Raw genomic sequence first — 22,784 nt, forward strand, 5'->3', positions numbered from 1 at the left:
GGGGCCACATACGTGTCCAGTGTGGCCACTTGTGCTGTGTCCAGGCCCAGGAATGTCGTAGAGTTGACTGAAAGTTTCTCACATCTGGACCCAGCTGTGTGGATCTGAACCCGTGGCCTGCTCCTGGCCCCAGGCCGCTGTATTGCTGTGGTGGGTTTACCTGGGCAGCCCAGCCGTCTGGGCCTGGTGGGGCCATTCTGGGAAGGTCTGTGGATATACGGTTGTTCCGGGTTGGCTGGGCTGCGAGCCGGGCCAGGGCAGCCTGCCTCGTTTAGGACAGTTACAGTTCTTGGTGACGGGCGTCACCTGCCTCTCTGCCCTATTCTGTTGGGAGGAGGGGTGTCCCTGACCCCCACTACCCATGCCCGCCAGACCTTGGCTGCCCCCGCCTTTCACACTGGCAGTGTTTAGTAGACGAGGCCGGTGGCGTCCGCACTGTCTAGTGAGGGAGGGAGGGAGGGAGACTGGGCCGAGGCCTGAGTGACTTTAGCACCCCAGTCTCCTCCGCCTGCCACAGCTCTAGGTGGGTCCCACTGACCAGGTTGTCACCGTCCTGGCTGTGTGGGTACAGGGCTGGGATGACACTGGGGGAAGAATGACTAGGCCTGGGACCAGCCTGTGTTTTCTCTTAGCCTGTCTGTCCACCTTGCTTCTCTTCCTCAGGGGTTGTGGTGGGTGTGGGGACGGTGTCTGCCTTGGGGCTGATGGGGTAAGGAGTCCCAGCTGGAACATTTCTGGACATTAAAGCTCAGGATGGCACCTGCTCTTTATGGTCACTGTGTTTGGGGGGCCTGCCAGGTCTCCGCCGTCCGAGGAACCCCTAAGCCTTCTTTTCTACTGACCCTGGACCATTCAGGGCTTTCCCCAGAGACCAAGTGTCCTGGCCACCTGCCTGTTACCCAGCCCCTGTCCCCCACACCTCTGTCCCCCTCCCTGGCTCTAGGTGTCATCAGCACTAATGTCACATCATCAGAAGTACCTCCTGAAAGGCGTTTAATATTGCCACAGAAAAGAAGTTAGATTACATTCAGTGTCTGACATTAATGTGCTACTTAAGATAATTCATCATACCGTGGTATTAAAAAAGACATCTCTGGTGTTGGGTGCTGAGTGGCGCCCATCCCCCTCCCCAGATTGGTCCACCTCTGGGGAGCTGGAAGCCCGGCTTTTATGTAAAATGTGCTTCCCCTCCCCCCCAGCTCCAGTGGCTTTGTGATATCTGCACATTTGGGGGGTGAGGATGCTCTTGTCTCCCGAGAGACCCTGTCATTTCCCTGAGGTAATGACAGGTTCTTTCCAGCAGACAATGGACGGGGGCAGTGGGGGGCAGGCTGGACGAGATGCCCCGCTCAGTCCCCTCCCTGCCTGGGGACTCGGGATTAGTATCTGCTGAAGAGGCATCCAGAGACATCAGAGCCAAATCGCAGCTTCTCCAGGCCTCTCCTCCCCGCTAGGCAGCCTCTCACATCTCCAGAGCCCATTTGGTTCCTGAAGTGGTGAGGAGTTCACACTGGAAAAAAAATTGCCAAAAATTACCTGGAAGTGTACATTTTCGCCTGCATTGCAGCAGCGTGTGGAAATGAAATCGTTTTGTCCCCGTCACTGGGGAATAAAAGAATCGATTCTTGCCTGATGGAGCCCAGGTCCTCAGTAGTACAATAGCCAAGTCTTTCTTGGCTCCCCTCTCTCCCCAGAGGGTGGGACGCTCCGCTCCGCAGGAGGCTCTGCATATCAATGTGCCCCTTGTCCGCTGGGAGCGGCCCGTGGTGCTTGCGTAAGCGGCCCCCTAAACCAATTTTGCAGCATTATGTATCTGTCACTTACAATTAAATCCTTGAAAAATATTGGTTCTGAAATGAGTCTCTGGTAATTTGGTTTACACCAGTGCGAAGTCAGAGATTTCATTGGAGAGTGAAAGGTGTGACCTCCAGCCAAGGGGGGCCCTAACTCAGGGTGCCTCCCATCTGCCCCAGCCTCCACACAGGTTTTGGGGTGCCGCAGTGCAGCGTTCTTTGGCATCCTCGTATCCTCCATTGCACTTTCATGGGAGGTTTTGGGGGTCCATTGTTCTGGGCCTTATGGACCCTGGCATTCACTGGGCATATTGGAATCTCCTTTGTTTCTGCCAGGGCCCAGGCTGACCAGTCAATAGCAGAGCTCCAGGAGCTCAGGTCCACCCTTGCCCTCTCCTCCACACACCTCCCAGCCTCGGTTTCCCCAAATTGGGGCTCGTTAGGCAAGACTTCAGAATTGCCTCTTCTCAGATTGGATTCTCGTTCCGTGGACCTCCCTCCGCTCTGTGCCCACCCTAGCTTCTCTCTTCGTGAACCCGGCTTCCTGAGTTGTTTCAGGGCAGACGCGGCAAGCCTGGAGTTTCTCCCCACAGCCTCTCGGCCTTCTGGGGCCCTTCCCCTGTCTATGGGGTTGTACATTTGTTCACCCTACAGGTGTGCCTGCTGTCTTCCTGGGGTGCAAGTCCTCCCATCAAGGACTTGTCCTGAGGCTGGTGATGGTGCCGCCTCACCTTCAGGGCTCCCTGAAGGAGAAACACCAGGGGCCTAGGGAGTGCTCCCTGTCTCTGCCAGCTGCCCTCTCCTTCCCTACCTTGCCTCATCTCCCGCTTTGCTGACGGGCTGTGCACCCCACCCGCCTTACCCCACCCTGGGCTCCATTTTCTCTCTACCCGGCTGACCTCATGTGGGAGCCGCTCGGGCAGCATTCCTGTGGTCTCAGCACCCATGCTGAGACCTGGTCTGCTGTCCTGACTGGAGCTGGCTTCCCCTGCTCTGTAATTAGTGGCCAGCTGGGTGGAGGGCGGGGCTCAGATGCCTGCTTCTGCCAACCCCCAGGTAAAGGTGATGCTGCGCATCTGGCCTGCCCAAGGAGTCCAGCGCTCCGCCGAGTCCACGTCCTACCTGAAGGTGGACCCTCGGAAGAAGCAGGTGACTCTCTATGACCCCGCTGCTGGGCCCCCAGGCTGCGCAGGCCTCCGCCACGCCCCTACGGCACCGGTCCCCAAGATGTTTGCTTTTGACGCCATCTTCCCCCAGGACTCGGAGCAGGTACAGTGGAACGCCTGGGCGCTTGTTACAGGGTCAGATCTGACCCTCTGCGGAGTGGGAACGTAGCTGCCTGCCGGGTCTGCCTCCCTAGCCCAGGACATCTCCCCAGTCTCTGCCTAGGCCTGGGGAAACACTGAGCTCTTCAGGCCCATTCTCCTATGAAACTCTCTGAGTGGCTATGCCCTGGAAACTAGGGACACTGGGTGCCCACACAGCAGCACACAGAGCAGTGACCATGACTTCCTTATGCTGTGTTGTGGGCAGCCACTGTCAGTGCTAGGTCGGGTGCCGAGGCCCAGCACATCCGTCCTGTATTGTGTGTGTCCTGTCTGCTAACTTATGTGTCGGTCATTCATGTGCCCTGTGGGCTGCCTGTCTGCCTGTGACCAGGACTAAGGGGCCTTAGGTTTGCAGATGTAGCAGAGGCACTAGCCACAGCCCGTCAGCTCTGGCACCTGCCTAATCCCCCCACTGGGTTCCTCCCCAGGCTGAGGTCTGCTCAGGAACCGTGGCTGACGTGCTCCAGTCTGTGGTTGGTGGAGCCGACGGCTGCATTTTCTCCTTCGGCCACATGAGCCTTGGTAAGTGCTCTGTCGCTCGTGTGCACCCATGATGCCTTCTAACTGCCCCCTCCCTGTCTTGGTGGCTGATATCACTGAGCCTGGGCCTGGATGTAGGAGTGGGGGGTCTCACAGCAAAGCTGAGGCAGGCCGAGCCGGACGCAGAGGCCTCAGAGTGGAAGAATGAGGTGTCAAGGCCGTTTGGGTTGGCCCTGAGGACCCTGGGCACGTTCCTGAGCCTGGAGGGACTCTTGAGGGCGGTTTGTGGAGGGTTAGCGGTGGTCCTCACATGCCGCTGTCTCCCAGGCAAGTCATACACCATGATTGGGAAGGACAGCTCACCCCAGAGCCTGGGCATCGTGCCCTGTGCTATCTCCTGGCTCTTCAGGCTCATTGATGAGCGCAAGGAGAGGATGGGCACACGCTTCTCCATCCGTGTGTCTGCCGTGGAAGTGTGCGGCCATGACCAGAGTCTCCGGGACCTGCTTGCCGAGGTGGCTTCGGGCAGCCTCCAGGACACCCAGTCTCCGGGCGTGTACCTGCGGGAGGACCCTGTGTGTGGGGCACAGGTACACCAGTGCTTTTAGCCTTTTCTGAGACTGTGGACGGGGGAAGAGGGAGCACTGTGCTTGGCCTCAAGCCACTAAATACATGTGTCCTCCACCACCTTTCCCCTCACAGCTCCAGAACCAGAATGAGCTGCGGGCCCCCACAGCAGAGAAGGCGGCCTTCTACCTGGATGCGGCCTTGGCCGCCCGCAGCACTAGTCACGCTGGCTGTGGGGGAGACGCCCGGCGTAGCTCCCACATGCTCTTCACGCTGCACGTGTACCAGTACCGTGTGGAGAAGTGTGGCCAAGGAGGAAGTAGGTGCACGGGGTGGGAGGTGGGAGGGCATGTCCGTGGGGTTGCCAGCCCCCCGAGGGGGGGCCTTGTGGGCTTCTCTGCCTGCTTGGGTGGGCTGTGGAGCAAGGTGTGGGTGCCCAGACCCCAGCTCCTACCTGTACTGTTTTCAGTGTCTGGAGGTCGCAGCCGCCTGCACCTCATCGACCTGGGCAGCTGTGAGGCGGCACTCAGCAGAGGCGGGGAGGCTTCTGGAGGAGCCCTGTGTCTGTCTCTGTCAGCTCTGGGCAGTGTCATCCTGGCCCTCGTCAACGGGGCCAAGCATGTGCCCTACAGGTGAGGATGGGAGCGGGCACCAGCAGGGTGGCCTGGGAAACTGGCTGTTTGGACGTCTGGCATTTCTGGGGGCCTCAGTGCAGGGCCAGCAGTGGGTCCTGGAGCTTTGGGTGCAGGGACAGGAGCGAGGGCATGGTGAGAGCTCCCCACATAGCCCTGCCTCCCAGGCTGGTGGTCTGCACCTCGCCCGGTCTTCCACCTAGACGGCCCCTCACCCCAGCCCCTGAGCGAATCCTTGGCTTGTAGGGACCACAGGCTCACCATGCTGCTGCGGGAGTCCCTGGCTACTACCAACTGCCGCACCACTATGATAGCGCACATCTCAGACTCACCGGCCCACCACGCCGAGACACTCAGCACTGTGCAGCTGGCTGCCCGCATCCACCGCCTGCGCAGGAAGAAGGGCAAGGTGAGCCCCAGCTCCTGCTGCCTCCCAGGGGCCCCCAGGCTCCCATATCCTCTATAGCCCCACCCCCACTCTGGACATCAGGGAGAAGGGGCAATAGGTGTGTTCAGCTGTGGGTGGGTCTCTTATGTCTCCAGAGAAGAGCCCAGCCCCAAGTCCCTGGGGCACTGGGCAGGGATGCAGCTGCTTACAGTAGGGTTTATGTTGTAAGGGGAATGAACACCCTCCCAGCAGGAGACTTCCCGGGAATGCTGGGTGTTCTGAGGTGACTGCCCTGGGTCTGGATGCTGCACTTGGTGTAGCATGATCTTTTCTGCCTGACCCTCCACCCCCAGGGACATGGTCCATGCTGATTACCTCTCAAAGCTCCTCAGAAGCCTCCCTTACGTTCTCTACCCTGCAGCGTGATCCCCAGCGCTTACAGGGCCTTGCTCAGCTGCTGCTGTCTCGCAGAGTCCACACTCCCAGGCTGAGAGGGCAGAGTCCAAGGAAGAGATGAGCTGGGGACCAGGGGCGTGTGCAGACAGGGGTGGGTCTACTCACAAGGCTCTGTTGTGCTGCCCTCAGTATGCATCCAGCTCCTCAGGAGGGGAGAGTTCCTGTGAGGAGAGCCGGGCCCGCCGTCCCCCACACCTGCGGCCTTTCCACCCGCGCACCGTGGTCCTGGACCCTGACCGCCCGGCTCCTGGCCTGCCCGGCGACCCTGACTACTCATCCAGCAGCGAGCAGTCCTGTGACACAGTCATCTACGTCGGGCCTGGCGGGGCAGCCCTGTCGGACCGTGAGCTGACTGACAACGAGGGCCCGCCCGACTTCGTGCCCATCATCCCGGCACTGAGCCGCCGCAGGCCCTCCGAGGGGCCCCGGGACGCCGACCACTTCCGCTGCAGTACATTTGCCGAGCTGCAGGAACGCCTAGAGTGCATAGATGGCAGCGAGGGAGTCCCTGGTCCCCAGGGTGGCTCTGACGGAGCCCAGGCCAGCCCGGCCAGAGGAGGCAGGAAACCCTCACTGCCCGAGGCCACGTCCCCCAGGAAGGCTGTGGGCCCTCCTATGGTTACCAGCTCCCCTCGAGGCAGCCCCGGGCAAGACACTCACCGGAGCACCCCAGAGCCCTCTAAGACTGGTACACAGGGCGACCAGAGAGTAGATGGTACCCGGTCTGAGCCACCTGCCCCAGACAAGACGGCGGGAGGTGGCGGCAGGAGGCCGCTGCCCAGTCCAGCCCCTCCACCACCTCGGCAGCCGGAAGCTCGAGGCGTCCCCACAGAACCCGGGGGAGAGGGCCCTGACGGTGTGTTGCGGACAGCCCCCGTGGGCATGAGCGGGCAGATGGCCTTGTCCCCACTGCTCGCAGACACATCTGCTCGTGGGCGCCATCTGGAGCGGGGCCTGCTGACCACCACCGTCACCCTACAGCAGCCGGTGGAGCTGAACGGCGAGGATGAGCTGGTGTTCACAGTGGTAGAGGAACTACCTCTGGGGGGACTTGCAGGGGCCACACGACCCTCCAGTCTGGCCAGTTTGGGCAGTGACTGTTCCCTGCAGGCCTTGGCCTCAGGCTCGAGGCCGGTCAGCATCATCAGCAGTATCAACGATGAGTTTGATGCCTATACCTCCTCACAGGTGTCTGAGGGCCCAGGAGACCCTGGGGAGCTCCCGGAGGGAACGGCGTGGCCTGGTGGCAGTCCAGCCTCATCCATCGGCTCCTGGCTGAGCGACGTTGGTGTCTGCTTGGCTGAAAGCCGTGGTCCCACACCACAGCCTCCCTTCAGCCCCGACTCTGCAGCAGGGCCCGGTCCACCAGAGTTCCCTACCCCCAGCAGCTTCCTAGAGGACAGCAAGTTCAGGTCCTCAGAGTGTGGGAGACCGGACAATCCTGGCTCAGCCCGGGGTCTCCGCCCAGGGGAGGCAGTCACAGCGACTCAAACCCGACCCAGCAGAGAGCCTTGGGCGGGGTCTCCGCATGAGGCAGCCTCAGCCCAGACCATCCACTCCAGTCTTCCCCGGAAACCCAGGACTACCTCAAACACCAGCCGCGCTGGCCCCAGCCGGGGTCCGTACAGCCCCGGAGGCCTGTTTGAGGACCCTTGGCTGCTCCGGGCAGAGGACTGTGACACACACCAGATGGCCTCCGCAGGCGGGGTTCCAAGCCCAACCCCAGGCTCCCCTCGACTGCCCGAGGCTCAGATCATGCTGACTTGTGCCCAGAGAGTGGTGGACGGGTGTGAGATGGCAACCAGAGGGTCCCGGAGGCCGGAAGCTGTGGCTCGGATCCCACCTTTGCGGAGGGGAGCCACCACTCTGGGAGTGACCACACCTGCTGCGTCCTGTGGGGACACCCCAGCAGAGGCAATAGCCCATTCAGGAAGCCTGAAGACCACCTCCAGCAGTAAGAAGGGCGTGTCTCCGAAGGGGGCCTTCCTTCCAAGGCCTAGCGGGGCCGGCCCCCCAGCTCCGCCTGTGCGCAAGTCTAGCCTGGAGCAGAACACGACCCTCACCCCTACCCAGGCCCTGGGGCTGACCCGGGCGGGGGCTACTCCTGCCTTCCGAGGGGAAGACGAGGCCAGGCCCAGCGGCAGGGCTGATTACTCTGTTTCCAAGGCCACATCCAGCCTGAAAGCCCGAGCTGGCAAGATGGAGGCGGCACACCGCCCCACTGGCCACATGTCCCTGGAGCGGTACGAGGGCCCTACACATGGTAGTGGCAAGGTCAGGGAAGTCCCGGGACGGCCGCCGAGGGCTGTGCCCAGGTTGGGTGTACCACCCACCAGCCCCCCACTTGGATCAGCTCCTGCCTGCAGGAGCAGCCCAGCCAAGGGTGTTGGAGCATCCAAGCCCCCGGCTGGTGGGGCCAAGGGGCGGAATCTAGGGGCTAGTACGTCTCGGACACTGGGCACTCCACTGAAGCCACTGGCCCCCGTGGCAGGCAAGACGACTAGTGGCCCTGTGCCGGGACCCCGAATGGCTCCACGGGCCGCACCTGGTCTTGGGGCCAAGGCAGGCAGGGGCACCATCATGGGCACTAAGCAGGCATTCCGGGCCGCCCATACCCGCGTCCACGAGCTGGCAGCCAGTGGGTCTTACGGTCGCGGCGGCCTCTCCTGGGGCTCAACCGACTCGGACAGCGGCAATGACAGCGGTGTGAACCTGGCCGAGGAGCGGCCGCCTGTGAGCCCGGCGCTGCCCTCCCCCTACAGCAAGGTGACCGCACCGAGGAGGCCTCAGCGCTACAGCAGCGGCCACGGCAGCGACAACAGCAGCGTGCTGAGTGGGGAGCTCCCCCCTGCCATGGGCCGCACGGCGCTCTTCTACCACAGCGGGGGCAGCAGCGGCTACGAGAGCATGATCCGCGACAGCGAGGCCACTGGCAGCGCCTCCTCGGCCCCCGACTCGATGAGTGAAAGCGGAACTGCCTCCCCGGGTGCCCGCTCCCGCAGCCTCAAGTCCCCAAAGAAAAGGGCCACGGGTGGGTAGCGGTCACCTGAGAGAGCCTTGACCGTGCACTGGGCCACCCCAGGCTCTAGTGGACCCTGGTCTCCGCCCCAAAACTGGGTTTTGCAGCCCTGGGGGTTCCTTGCAGCCCTGTGGGGTGCTCTTTTCTTGGTTCTTGGCGGTGGGCCTGGGCTCTCCACCCTGATACACCTCACCCTGTGTGGTCTCTGGGATAGTTGACAAGTGCCAGGTGTGCACAGCCCTTGGTGGTTTATAAGCCATGGGTCCATACAGCCCTTCCGATTGTGAATGCACGTGAGAGCGGTAGACACTTTATTAAAGACTCCTGGGGCTTGGTGGCATGTAGGGGTGCGTGACCCACTGTAGTTTGTAAGCACTCCCAGTGTATTCCCTTCCCGGACCCCCACTCCACCCCAGAGACTAGTTCTTCACCCTGGCAAAGTAGGGTGGCAAGGGTTTGGGTTCAGGCTAGGCAGGAGGCGTTGGGCGCTGGGCTGGGCTCTCCCTGGCCACCGTCCCAGCCGCCCAAGAGCTCCCGCCAGCACTGTTCTGGCCCCTCCGGGTTGGCAGAGGGGCAGGGAAGATGTCGGTTAGAGGAGTAGGTCCCACTGCTGTGAGAGCAGTCGGTGTGGCTGTGCAGGTGATGTGACTCGAGCTGAGGTGTCCCTGGCTCTGTTTCAGGTCTACAGCGACGGAGGCTGATCCCGGCCCCACTACCCGATGCTGCTGCCTTAGGCCGCAAGCCCAGCCTCCCCGGGCAGTGGGTGGACCTGCCCCCACCCCTGGCTGGCTCTCTGAAGGAGCCTTTTGAGATCAAGGTGTACGAGATAGATGACGTGGAGCGCCTGCAGCGGCACCGTCTGCCTCTGAGGGAGGAGGAAGCCAAGGTAAGGGAGGCTACAGTCAGTCAGAGGCTGGGCGTCCTGGGTGTCAGGGAGGGCCATCTGATGAGCTCTCTGGGCCCCTGGAGATTCGGCCAGGCAGCCCCTGACATTACCTTTTTTTTTTTGTCCACAGCCCTCTCAGGATGTGGAGAAGGTAGGAACCAGCCTGGACCATCCCTGAGCTTGTAGTCCTTGGTGCTTTTGCCATGGGTGGATGACGGGAGGGACTCTTGAGGCTACTGCAGAGTCTACCCTCCATTCCTTGGAGGGTTAGCCACGTGTTTATGCAGGGCCTGAAGTGGGAGGGAGGCCATGGCCAAAGCCAGGGTGCCAAGAAGCCTTCTGGAGAGAGTCCCTGCCGTCCGTGTCTGAGCCTACTACTCTCCCTGTCTCTTGCCAGCAGGGCCCAGTGTGCATCAGCTCCAAACTGCGGCTAGCGGAGCGCAGACAGCAGCGGCTGCAGGAGGTGCAGGCCAAACGTGACCACCTCTGTGAGGAGCTGGCTGAGACCCAGGGCCGGCTGATGGTGGAGCCTGGGCGCTGGCTGGAGCAGTGTGAGTGCCCCGCTCCCTCTGTGGCCGGACACTGAGATAGATAGATAGATCCCCAGCAGGTGCAGGAGCCCAGACCCTGCTCCCGAGTCTCTCCCTTCTCCGCCCTCAGCGGTCCCCATACAATAGGTGGCGGAAGGGGAGGATCCTCCGAGCTGACACTTTTCCTTGGGGGGTTTGAGGAGCCTGGCTGCTGTCCTGGCTTCTGCCCTGACCCTGTCTCGTCTCTCTCCAGTCGAGGTGGACCCAGAGCTGGAGCCGGAGTCAGCTGAGTATCTGGCGGCCCTGGAGCAAGCCACAGCTGCCCTGGAGCAGTGCGTTAACCTGTGCAAGGCCCACGTCATGATGGTCACCTGCTTTGACATCGGTGTGGCTGCCACCGCTGCTGTACCTGGGCCGCAGGAGGTGGATGTTTGAGGCTGAGCGCAGGCCATAGGTGGGGGCCTGCAGGGCAGGGGTGCAAGGATAGGATGTGGGATGGGATGAGGATGTGGAGAGGGTCGGAGGGTTGAAGACACAGGGTCTGTGCAGGATGTGGGGATCTCAGAGAGGAGACAGAGAGTGGGGGAGGGGAGGGCCAGCCACTGGACAGAGAGAGCATGGGGATGGAAAGACTGTCATCACCCAGACAGCCACGCAAGTGCCTTTAACCTTGAGTAGGCCTTTTCTTCTTTTCTAATTTGGTGCTACGGACTCAAGACAGGACCCAGACACCAGCAGACAGTCTCAGCCTGGGTGGCTGCGGCCACTCAGGCCGAGCGCAAGCCAGTTTGTTTCTGATTTTTGCCTTCCTTACGACTAAGCAGTTTTGTGTAGCAGGGCGGGCTGGTTCGGGCCAGCTCTCCTTCAGGACTGGGTTTATTTTCTTCAGCAGCTTTCCCTCAACAGCCCACGAGTGGTCTCCGCCAGTCCACAGCAGGCGTGTCCTCTGAGTGCGGACAGCTAGCCTGAGTCCCCTCCTTTCCTTGAGGGCCCCATTCTGTTCTGAGGACACCGGAGGCCACAAGCGAGGGCTGGGCCATGAGCACACAATGCTTTCTTCCACGGCAGGAATTCTTACCAAAACCACAAGCAAAAAAAAAAAAAAACACAAAACAAAAACACAATGAAGCAAACCGCCACCAACAAAGACGGGGTGTGAGTTTTTGTAAAAGTTCTGTTAGCTTTGTATTTTTGTATCATTTTGCCTAAAAACAGAATTTGCAGTGGGAATTTGAAGACAAATTGTCTAAGTTTTTATGGTTTTCTACAGGTATTCCTAGGTCGGGGGCTCTAGGCAGCTGTGGGGGGCAGGCTTTTTCTGGGGTACACTGAGGGCAGTGTTGGGGGGGTCTGTGGGAGGTGATTCTTTTCAGATGCAGATGAGGGGGGTGAGCCTGCCAGCCTGTGATGTGGCCTGCACGCAGGTTCGTGCTTCCTGACCGGTGTGTATTTTATAGGCGTCCAGACCTTTGTACAAATGTGTAGATAACATCTCGCGACAGTTTTTATTTGTGAATAAAAGATGTGTTGATTGTTCGTGCGGCTCTGAGTTCACTGGGCGCCCCTGAGCCCTTGGCCCCTGCCTGGAGTGCTCACATTTTACAGTGAGGGGGCTGAGAAGACCGCGGGGTGGAGGGGAGCAGCCGTGGGACCTGAGGATTTTAGGGAGCCGGGCTGGGGACTTGCGCTTCGCCCGCTGTTTCTATATGAGCTGCCATGACGTCGAACAGGTGGCTAGCCGCAGCCTGAGTTCAAACCCATACTTCTTCTTTAAGCCCCGAGACCTAAGGGTGAAGCTGAGAGCCGCCTTGGGAGCCAGGCTGGAGGGAGGGAAGCAGCCTTTTGTGGTGGCTGCTAGCTCCTCCCCACGGAGGGTCTTATTTGGAGAAATCAAAACGACAAAACCGCAACTCGGGAACAGCTCCAGAAAAAAGCTCTGGTTCCTTTCCTTTGTTCTCGGCTTGTCTTTCAGGGGCTGAGCCTGGGAGCCCTTGCTCAGAAGGGCTAGCTCCTCCTGCGATAGGGTGGTCTAGCCTGGGTCTCCTCTGTGGTCTCACACTCCGTGTTACCTACTGAATTAATTGGCTGTCTCCTTTGGTTTGTCCCTGTGCCTAGTCCTCTCGCAGGCTCCCACCACCCTGCGAGCCCTGGGATGCTCTGCTTTTCATTACTCCTGCCCCTCCCAGCAGCCCCCTGTGCCGGGGATGCCCCCTTCTCTGGCCTCTGGCAGTGTCGGTGGGGGCCTCTCCGTGGTGGCCCTGCTTCCAGGGCCCCTCCTTGGTGGCAAGTCACACCTTGTGTGGTCTCTGTATATCTGTCTCCTAGCCTCAGTGGGGCCCTTGGGTGGGGTAGGGTCTGAGTCATCATCACACTTGTGCATGGCGCAGGGCTGGGCCCCAGTGAGCCCTGGGGGGCCCTTGCTGAAGAAAGTGAATGAATGAACAAAGGAGCGAGTCTCCTTACAGACGGCCCTGGCTGGGGCAGAAGCAGGCTCTGGGCGGAGAGCACACCACCGCGTGCAGAAAGCCTAGCAGTTGTTCTAACCCTGTTCTCTGGCCACTGTGGGTCAGGCCTCTGGGCTGTCCTGGGACTTCCTGGCTCCTCTGCTGCAGCAGGTGTGTGGGGCTGGGGATCACAGGCCAGTCGGGAAGATGTCCTGCCCATGCCATGTCTCTTACTCTGTTCTGAGGCCAGCAGCAGCACACAGACTCTGGGGAGGAAGCTGTTTTCAGCCAGCCCTGTGTTATCTGAGGCATTTTGTCCCCAGATCTGGAGGGCTGTGTTGCACGGGGTATGTTTGAATTTGGGGATAGAGGAGATTCTCAGGGGAGAGGCAAGAAGCTCACTTTATGTCTTGCAGCCCGGTGCCCATGCGTACTGCACGGAGGTGCTGTCTGCCAGAACAGGGCGACATAGGATCCAAGCAGGGCCCACATAGATGCTGGGAAAGGCCTCCCGCAGGTCCCTGGTATGGGCTCGGCCTCCCATCATGATTGCGCAATCTGGACTGTGTGAGGGTGGGTAGCCACTGAGACACCTCAGCTACACATCCATCTGTCCGTCACAGGAGTGGGCCAGAACCTACTTCACAGAGGGAGGCACCCCCCAGCCTTGATCCCCAAGCTTGTCCTTGCCAGGTACCTCTGTAGGCAAAGCCCAAACATCGATGGTCTCCTAGGTAAAGCCCACTGTCCACAGTCCAGACCGGAGGAGCACTTGCTTTTCTGGATAAGGAACTCACTGTCCTGAGACCAGCCTGGGAGCCTTGCGTGGCCTTTCATCTGGGACATCAAAGCCCTCAGCCCTGTTATTAAGGGCTGGGAATCCCGTGGGGAGCAATGTGAGTCCCGCTACGCCCATTTTATGGATGGGAACACGGCAGTCACCCAGAACCCAGCTCTGTAGTGGAACCTGAGCCCATGGCAGTCTGCCCCATGCCTCCCGTAATGGGTCTGTGTACATCCTCCTTAGGGACAGAAAACTGAGGCCCAGGGCAAGGGACCACTCAAGCCCCTCTTCCCATCTCTCAGACCAGGGCAGACTGAGATCCTGAAAGGAGCATTTCTGAGAGCACGCAGCCCACGGAAGCCTGGAATAGAGCTGCAATGTGGACCGGAGTAGTCAGCAGGGACCTGAGGCCAGCGCAGTCGGGGCTCCTGCCTGGACCATGGGGGGGTACGGGCTTGTGGCAGCTCAGGCGTCAGCTCCCACAGACTCAGAAGCTGGCCTGGCACCTGGCCACATGCTTCCCCAAGGCAAGGTGCCCGCCTGACTCAGGCTACATGTGGGGGCCTGTCTGCTCGCCCTCACCACTCCACCCTGGCACAGAAGGCCCAATGGGTAGGAAGGGCAGGGGGCTTCCGGGGCACAGTAGGGGACTCAGAAGAGGCCAGGGACAGAAGCAGGCAGGACAGTGGCTAAGCAGCGTGGTTGCGCCCCTGGAGAGATACCGTGGAGTTAACTCTCTGTGTAGGGCCAGGCCTGCTGCCTCCAGAGGCTACCATCCATGTTTGTGTGTCGGACCCTCTCTCCAAGAACCGGGTTGGGCAGGGAGAAGGAGCTAGGAGGGATATTTACCCCAGAGCCCTGCTGTGAGGTAGAGAGGCAGGGAGCAGGCTCCATGGCGCTTTCTAGGACCGAAGGGTCCCCGAGAATGAGTACTTGGCTCTCAGAGGTTCCTGTGAGCATCCCCTCCCTGTGGTCACAATCACAGAGGTCAGAAGTGACCCACAGCAACGGTCAAGGGAAGGGGACACAGGGTGGTCTGGTGACACCGGTGGCCATCAGGGAGGAGGGTGGCAGGTGTTGGTGACAGAGAGCATGGCGGCAGAGGTCTCCAGCCTGGTTGGCAGGGATCTGGATGGCAGGTGCTTTGGGTCTTCCCTCCCTGCCTGCCTGGTCCTTTCTCACATGTCTTTGGGTCAGTCAGCCCCAGCAGGGACCAGCTTGATGGCCAGGGGCCTTTCCTAAGCTTATCTGCCCTTAGGAAGCACCGTGAGGCCCCGTGACGGCCAGGCTGTGTGGGACGGTTGCTGAGCCTGCCTGGGTGATGGCTTAAATAAACAGCCAAGGTTTGCCCCTGTGCGCTAGTGGGGTCTGTGGGGGGAGGGCAGGCTCTGCCAGTTTCCACTTGTCTCCAATACCGTGTCCCCCGCTTTGCCCATGACAGTCACATGTACATTGTCATGTTGCCAGACCCTTTGGGATCTCACCTAGTGCCAGCCCTGTCTGCCTTGGGCTCACAGTGCTCTGAGCTCTCTGGAAGTGGCCCCAGCTTTAGGGAGTCTACCTCATGGCCCTAGGGGAACCACAAGGCCCTGCGCCATAGCCATAGCTTTCTGGAAGAAACCCCACAGCCCTGAACTGGGTTAAGACACCCTCCCCCCCACCCCCAACGCTTCCCCACCCCCCCACCCCACCCCCACCCCCCCACCCCCGGCTTGGCTGCTCCCCTCCTGGGCCAGGAGCACTGGGACCAGGCCCTGGGATCTGCTCCCAGCAAACAGGAAGCTCCCATGGAGATCTCTCCCTCCTGATATTGTGTTTAACAAGGCAGGATCCAGGCTGTTTCCACACAGGAAGCCCCGGAGGCTGGGAGGGGCTGGGAAGGAATTCCCTGAGCCGCCAAGAGGCCAGCTTTCCTGTAGGGTGGAGGTGGGATGAGGTATGGTGGGGTCTTGGTTGGGAGCCAAGAGCTACCCAGTGCTGGGACCCTCTCAGAACCCCAGACTGGTGGCCTTAGAAATTCTCGAGTTTGAGAGGGACCCTGAGGGACCCTGAGGCCCAGCCCCAGAGTCTGTCAGCCCTTCAGATACGGGTGGAGCAGAGAGAGGGCTTCTTCCCCTTCTGCGGAGTCCAGGGAGGCCATGCACAGGAGCTGAGCCAAGAACACCTGTTGTCTCAGGGCTGAGGCCTCCAGGAGAGTTCAGGGCCTCCCTGGCCCTTGGCTCCAGGACAGTGCTCTTCCCTGGGCAGCCCAAGGGTCCTCTTCAGGTGCCTTCCTTACCAAGGCCTTTGAAGTGTCCCCCACAGCCTTTAGATGTGGTGAGGTGCCGGCCTGCCATCCCAGGTACTGGGGAGACAGAGGTAAGAGGCTCTGGCACTCAAATCCCACCTAGACTACGGAGTAAGACCCTGTCCCAAAATTTAAAAAGTAAAAAGACAGGGCTGGAGAGTCGGCTGAGAGGCTGAGAGCCCTGGTTGCTCTTCCAGAGGACCCTGGTTGGATTTCCAGGGAGCCAGTGCCCTCTCAAGGCCTGGCACCAGGCCCACACATGATGTACAGACATAAACCCGGGCAAAATACCCACCCACATAAAATAAATTAAAACTGAAGTGGAAGGGGGCTCTGCGGGAGCTCAGTGTAGCTTCTGAGTGCGTGTGAGGCCCAGGTTCAATCTCCAGCTTTAGAGACAGCAGCTTCGCCCTGCCCTGTATTGTGTTTGCTTCTGAATTGTCTTTTTAAGTTTTCCTTACTTATTTTATTGTGTTTTAAATTTATTTTTTATGTGTATGGGTGTTCTGCCTGCCTGTGTCTGTACCACACGCCTGCAGTGCCCACAGAAAAGGGCATCCAGTTCCTCTAGACCAGAGTTACACACAGTTCTGGATCCTCCGGAGGAGAAGCCAGTGTTTCCACCACGGGGCCATCTTTCCAACCCCCACTTTATTGATTTTTTTTTTAAAGGCAAAGTCTTAAATAGCCCAGGATTGCCTTAAATTCACTATGTAGCAGAGAATGACCTTAAATCCCTGATTCTCCTGCCTCCACCTCCTAAGTACTGGGATTACAGGTATAATAAAAACCACCACATCCTGTTTTTATTTTTTATATTTTATTTACTTTTTAAGATGAGCTCAGGCTTTGAACTCATGAACCTCCAGTTGTGTGCCTCCACATCCATCTTTAACATTAATTTATGTTTAGGCACAATGCTGAGGGTGACACAGCACCCTCACGCCCCACATCGCTTCCCTGATATTCTGTCCGCCATTATGGTAATGCTTGCTGCAGCCTTTGAACCATGAATGGCCTTTGTGTTCATTGCCTCAGTTTCCTCTTCCTGCGCAACATTCCACCAAGGATGGCACAGTAGGGCGACAATTCTGCACCTCTGGGAGAGTGGAGCCCTCACATGGATGGTTCGGGATTCTGAGAAGGTGTCCCCTTTAGTCAACTCTTTGTTGACATCAGTCTGGACTTGCAGCTGTTTGCTTTCTGCTGCAGGTTCTGTCCAACCTCTTAATCCGTAGCTGAAACCCAGCTGCGGTGCCAAAAGCCCTTGCGACCAGTTGGGATTATTTCTTGGTCCCAGACTGTTGCACTGGGGCCACTGCTGGCCACCCAGAGGTCATCCCGTGCCTGGGCTCCGAGACTTCGCTGGCCATCCCGACTCCAACATGCTTTTTTGGGGGTGGACGCCCTCAGCTCCAGCTGCCCCACAGCGTCCTTACAGGCTTCCGTATCGTACTCTGCACCCACAGGAGTGACAGATCTGAGGGCATATGAGGACCCTAGGGGCAGCTGAGTTCTCAGAGGACCCAGGTATACATGACATTGGGCATAGGCCCTCCTTGTCCCTCTTGTCTGGGTTCCTTGGAAAGGAGAGTTTCTAGGGATGGAGACCATGTGTAAAAAGCAGGACCCCTCCCCAGGCCTCAGACCAGCCCTAGGATGTTACGTACCCATGAGTCCTAGGAATTGTCCAAGACTTGACTGGGCCGTTCTTGGCTGCAGCCCAGTCCCAGGCTTGGTCTTCACGATGAACTCAGTGGCCCAGAGTTGGAGGAGGGGTGGGGTGGGAGGTGGCTGCTGGCCTCTGGGGCAAGGTGATGCCACTTTAATTACTAGTGTGGCCCGGACAGCCCAGCCTGTCCCCGGGGCTGAGAGAAAGAGCAGTGACGTTCCTGAGAACCCACAGGGCGGTTCCAGGTGAAGTCACCGTATAGCCGCCTGCCCACTGCCGTCATCGTCACCTTGGGAGGGAGTCCACACTGGGTGCGCTGCCCTGGGCAGCCGGGCCTCTTGCCGGTGGTTGGCTCACTGATGCCACCTGCCACCAGCGGGTGTTGGCCAGGCCGTTTCCTAGCACATCCTGAAGGCTGGGCTGGCGGGAGGCCTGAGGTGGGCAGGTGGCCAGGCCGTCCCGGCTTCCCATGGAGGCTGCCACTTGCCCTTGCCCTTCCGAAGCAGGAAAGCAGCTCCTCCCACTGAGGGGCCTGCCTTCACAGCTATGGAGACGAGGTTGGTTAGTGGAAGAAAGAACAGCGCCTTAGCCCACAGAGGGGACCTGCTGTCGAGGCCCCTGGTGACATGGGCTCTCCCGCAGGGACCCATCCTTGTGCTGATGGCGACCAGAGAGGGAATCCTGGGGATTTTAGGTGTGGGGCCCAGGACAGCCACTGGCCTGTGGGTCCTTGGCTGCTCTCCCCACCCAGTGCCTTAATTTCCCTTCCTGGAGAAGGAACAGCTCCAGGCTGCAGCCCAGTTGTCCTCGACATCACACACACAGGGCTGTGGTTGGAATAAATCTCTCCTTCCCTCTACACCGAGGACGACGAGCTGTATTTCTTGCAGCCTCGTGACTGTCTCAGAGCTGGTCCGCCTGGCAGAGGCGCTCAGCTCCTGCCTTCACTGATTTGTGGTCCTGGCTATGCGGGTGCCAGCTCTGGACATCTTTATGAGGTGAAGGGGCTCCGCCGAGAACTCTGACGAGCCTAACCCGTCCCTCCACCGTTCACCCCAGTGTCTCCCAGAACAGTCCCGGGCAGGGCTTCCATCCAATCCCAGGCTGAGGCAGGAAGATACTGGCCTTTTGCACCTTTCCCGGGAGCTTGACATTTGGTTTCAGGGAGTTCTCACACCGTCTAGCCTGTGCGAGCCTGGCTCTGGGATGGAGTCCGGGGAGATGAAGGAGTGAGTCTCAGGACCACGCCGGGAGCCTAGGGGCTCAGGGAGGTGGCAGGAGCGGACAGCGGCCTGTAGGGAGGCTCGTCTGTGCTTCCGAGATAGCCTACAAACCAGGCAGGTCAGACCTGTGAACCACTGCCGGCTCTGCCCCAGGCTTCTTCACCTAGCCCAGTGGTTCCCGACCTTCCCATGCTGCGGCCCCTAACACAGTTCCTCATGTGGTGCCGACCCCCAACCATACAGCTATTTTCATTGCTACTTCATACCTGTAATTCTGCTACTGTAATGAATTGCAGTGTAAATATCTGGGTTTTCCATTGGTCCTTGGGGGCTGTGGCCCACAGGTTGAGAACCAGTGTTCTAGCCTCCTCTGTCTATGGAAAGGGTGGATGTAGAGTGGTTCTCCTGGGAACAGTTTCTCTTGTGGCGTGCATGGCTGCCTCCAGCCTGTGCCGGCCTCTGCTATCCACGCCTGCGTGCAGAGAACGTGGCTCCCCAGGGAGTTTCCCCCTTTGCTCCCTTATCTCTGCATCTTTCCCAGGTCAAGGCTTGGGTTCTGGGTGGGTCATCTCTCAGGGATTCGGTTTCCTCAGCAATGGTTGCAGAAGTAATGAAGGCTGGACCGAGAGCCTCCTAGAAGGAACTGCCTGGGATTTGGTTCCTGAACCTGAGCCTGGTGGAGGTGAAGGCGGGTAGGCTGTTCTGGGCTGGCAACTTTGGAGCTGGTGAGCTACGAGAGGCCACCTCCTGTGGAGAACCGAGAGGCAGAGTGCGGCCTAGCCTTGGGTGGGAGGCGGTCTTTGTGGTGCACCTCTCTCCATATACTTCAGGGCTCTGGCATGGCACCCCTGGGGCTCACCCTTGACCGGATACAGCACCCCAGTGACTGTCCTAGCCAGAGCATATTTGTGGTCACAGAAGCCTCCATGACTAGGCCCATGGGCTCTATGAAGATCTTAGTCCTTTTGGCTATCAGCATGGCTGGCTGGCTGCCTGCACGGCTTCAAGGAAGATGGAAGGGGTCTGTGGTTCCCCCGGGCCTGTCACGGCTTCTCCCTCCGGGTAACATGGGCCTCTGGGGAGACTATGCTCTTGTCAGTGGTGAGGGGACAGAGGCACAGCTCCACACTGTCACCCTCATCAACCTGAGGAGCTTCCTTTTAGGGACCTCATCAAGGCTGAACACGGACTTGTGGTTTTAATGCCGAAAAGAATTTCAGGACTAGCCAGTATGAAGCAGCCTTGGGGTTGTATTAAAGAATAGAAAGGTGCTCAAGAAAAGAATGAACAGGAGCATGGATGTGGGCCTCTCAGGGAAGACTCACAGCTATTAAAAGACACCCATAACTTAGATATTAAACATAGGGGTAAGAGGAAAGAGATGCTTGAGGAAATCAGACCAAGTGTGGTATGGGCTCCCCAGGGGAGAGTCAGTTGTCTTAGCATCAACCATATCTACCGTTTTGGTGGCTCTCCAGTTACACCTCAGAGGACTGCTAGGGGACATTTTTGTCTCCTTGCTTTCTTTTTGATAAGTAAGATTGTAGGGTGGCTCTGGGGGGGCTTTGGGTGTGGGGGTGATTGCTATCTGAGAAGGTAAAACCAGGAGCCGTTAGGGCTTCACAAGAGGGCTTGGACATGCCTTTTACTGTAAGGGGTTTCTGGTGCGATTCTTAGAAAATTGTAGGTTTTCAGCTAGGAGGAGAGATAGCAGTTATTAACAGCGGTGGAATTCTTGTCTCTACTAGAGAGAGGCTTCAGTCGGCACCTTTGGGGGGAAACATCCGTACAGTCTCACATTCCCGTAACTTTCCTGATCTTCTACCCTGCCTCACCCTCCTCACTGTTTCTGGGCCAGCCTTTCCTCGGGCTGGATCTAGGATCAGCCAACACACCTGCAGAGCCTATGGCAAAAGCCTGGGTCTCAGACACACCTTCACCAGTCAAGAAAATATTGTCACCCGAGCACAGGACAGAAGAGGTGTGCTGTCCGGTTCCTCCACACTCTTAGAGACAGCTCTAAGTCTCTAGGAGAGAAATGATGCTCATGCCAACTTCTCTGGTATCTGTGGTTTTTGGAGTGTATTGTATTGTTTGGAGGACAGCCAACACCTGTGGTGCCTATCTGGGTCCAGACACTGTGCTTCCAAAAAGCCAAATGTACCGGGGCTTCAGATCTCTTCTGCCAGTTATGGGTTGGCATGGTAGCCCAGTAGACCCAAGGGTTTGGGGTCAGGATAGGACCCCTCTCTGGGTCATTTACCTCAGCATTCTTGTGGCTCTTGAGGCATGGCTGCAAACAGTTCACTGCTCTGACTTAGTTCTGCCAGTATGCTCCAAGAAGCACTGTGAATGAGGGGCCAGGTGATGCTCGGATCTAAGATGGTCTTTTAATAAAAAATACCCGGAGCCAGATATGGGGGTGAAAGCTGAAAGATCAGAGATGCACAGTAAAGCACAGCCAACCTCACCTCGCCAACGCCCCAACCGATCCTGTTTCCTCAGACTGAAAGCCTCTGAGTCTTCACCCGAAAGGATCTCAGCTGAGTTGCTTTAGTTCCTGTTTCCTCACGCCTTATATACCTTCTCCACCCAGCCATGTCACTTCCTGGGGTTAAAGGTGTGTGCCACCACTGCCTGACTCTGTTTCTGTTGTGGCCTTGAATTCACAGAGATCCAAACAGATCTCTGCCTCCCGAGTGATAGGATTAAGGGTGTGTGCCACCACTGTCTGGCCTCTATGTCTAATCTAGTGGCTGGCTCTGTCCTCCATCCCCAGGCAAGTTTACTAGGGTACACAACATATCACTACAGTCAGGGAATTCCCAAGGACAGAAAGTTCCAGGCTCTGCCTCAGGCTTGGATGCTGTTGGGGTGCTAGCCTCAGCCTGAGGATGTACCCTGGAGTCTGGAAGCTTCTGTGGGAGAGAGAAGCAGGAAATGATTCTCTATCCTATCCCTAGTACCTGGCCTCTGCCTACCATGGCTTCTCTAGCAGAGACCTACTGTGTGCTTGCAGTCAGGAAGGCAGCCCATTCAACCTCAGATGGCGGAGAGCAGCGATCCACACCGGTCTTCCCGACAAGGCCCTGGGGACCCGGTCACCTCTCACTGGCAGTTTCCTTGCCCTTGGAGGGAAACTATGTGGGCTCCTTTCAGAAGAGCACACAGTGACGTAGCTTGTAGGAACCGGGCCCCAGATAGCCCAGAAAGTGCACCTGTGTGGACATATGCTTCTGTCCTTGTGCCTACCTGTGTGTGCACCTGAGCTTACCTGTGTGAACACGTGTGTGCTCTGGGCTCTCCTGTGTGTGCACCTGTGCATACCGGTGTGAACATGTGTGTGCTCTGGGCTCTCCCATGTGTGCACACAGACTGATGAATCTGGCCACCTTAGGGAGCTGGTTGGAGGGAGTCGGGATTGGGGCAGCTGGGTTGGGAGACGGCTGTGGGGTCGCTCTGGGAGGACGGGGTTCATCTAGCAGGCCCTGTCTGTTACCATCTGGGCCTCAGGAGGGCTCCACAGGAGGAAGGCTCTACAGGGGATGGCCGGGGAGGACAGGGGAGGACAGGGGAGGACAGGGGATGGCCGGGGAGGACAGGGGAGGACAGGGGAGGACAGGGGATGGCTGGGGAGGACAAGGGATGGCTGGGGAGGACTGCTTTCAGAGTTGGAAGCCGTGTGACAGGAGCCAAGGGGACAGGCCTAGCTCCACCAGAGGTGGGGTGTGGCCAGGGCCCCTTGCCACTGGCTGTGGGTGCTGCCGGCAAGGCTCAGCCAGCGTGAGAGGCAGCCAGAGGGCCTCCCTGGCCGCTGTGCCGCAGTGTTCGGTGATTTCCCAACATGCCGATCTCAGGGCCCCAGGGTCAGTCCGGGTGCTGGCTAAGAAGCTGCCAGGGAAAGCGTGACCCCAAGGGGGCCGGACTCGCCAGTCTGTGTGCACATGCGTAAGTGCAGTGCACATGCAGGAGAGCACAGAGCACACACATGTTCACACAGGTAAGCACAGGTGCACACACAGGAGAGCACAGAGCACACACGTGTTCACACAGGTAAGCACAGGTGCACACGCAGGAGCGCACAGAGCACACACGTGTGCACACAGGTAAGCACAGGTGCACACAGGAGCGCACAGAGCACACACGTGTGCACACAGGTAAGCACAGGTGCACACGCAGGAGAGCACAGAGTACACAGGTGCACACACAGGTACACCTTTGAAACACATGTCCACACAGGTGCACTTTCTGACCTGTCTGAGTCCTCATTCCTACAAGCCACGTCTCCGTGTGCT

At 58.8% G+C, this 22,784-nt stretch overlaps 1 protein-coding gene across 3 annotated transcripts in view; it reads left to right on the top strand.

Moving 5' to 3' along the window:
• Nucleotides 1–11,615, top strand: part of Kif26a (kinesin family member 26A) — a 35,293-nt gene extending 23,678 nt beyond the window's left edge. For 2 of the 3 annotated variants that reach the window (XM_042261235.2, XM_076551504.1), the window contains 11 exons: nt 2,850–3,062; nt 3,550–3,643; nt 3,929–4,191; nt 4,304–4,487; nt 4,638–4,800; nt 5,047–5,209; nt 5,774–8,675; nt 9,344–9,549; nt 9,680–9,700; nt 9,947–10,100; nt 10,333–11,615. In XM_042261235.2, the coding sequence (XP_042117169.1) occupies nt 2,850–3,062; nt 3,550–3,643; nt 3,929–4,191; nt 4,304–4,487; nt 4,638–4,800; nt 5,047–5,209; nt 5,774–8,675; nt 9,344–9,549; nt 9,680–9,700; nt 9,947–10,100; nt 10,333–10,514 (4,545 nt within the window). In that variant the 3' untranslated portion in view covers nt 10,515–11,615. The remainder of the gene's footprint in view (nt 1–2,849; nt 3,063–3,549; nt 3,644–3,928; nt 4,192–4,303; nt 4,488–4,637; nt 4,801–5,046; nt 5,210–5,773; nt 8,676–9,343; nt 9,550–9,679; nt 9,701–9,946; nt 10,101–10,332) is intronic. The other variant, XM_006987992.2, reaches the window with a different exon arrangement.
• Nucleotides 11,616–22,784: the final 11,169 nt, after the last annotated feature.

The sequence above is a fragment of the Peromyscus maniculatus genome, chromosome 14 (genome assembly GCF_049852395.1).
Source record: "Peromyscus maniculatus bairdii isolate BWxNUB_F1_BW_parent chromosome 14, HU_Pman_BW_mat_3.1, whole genome shotgun sequence".
NCBI classification, from domain to species: domain Eukaryota; kingdom Metazoa; phylum Chordata; class Mammalia; order Rodentia; family Cricetidae; genus Peromyscus; species Peromyscus maniculatus.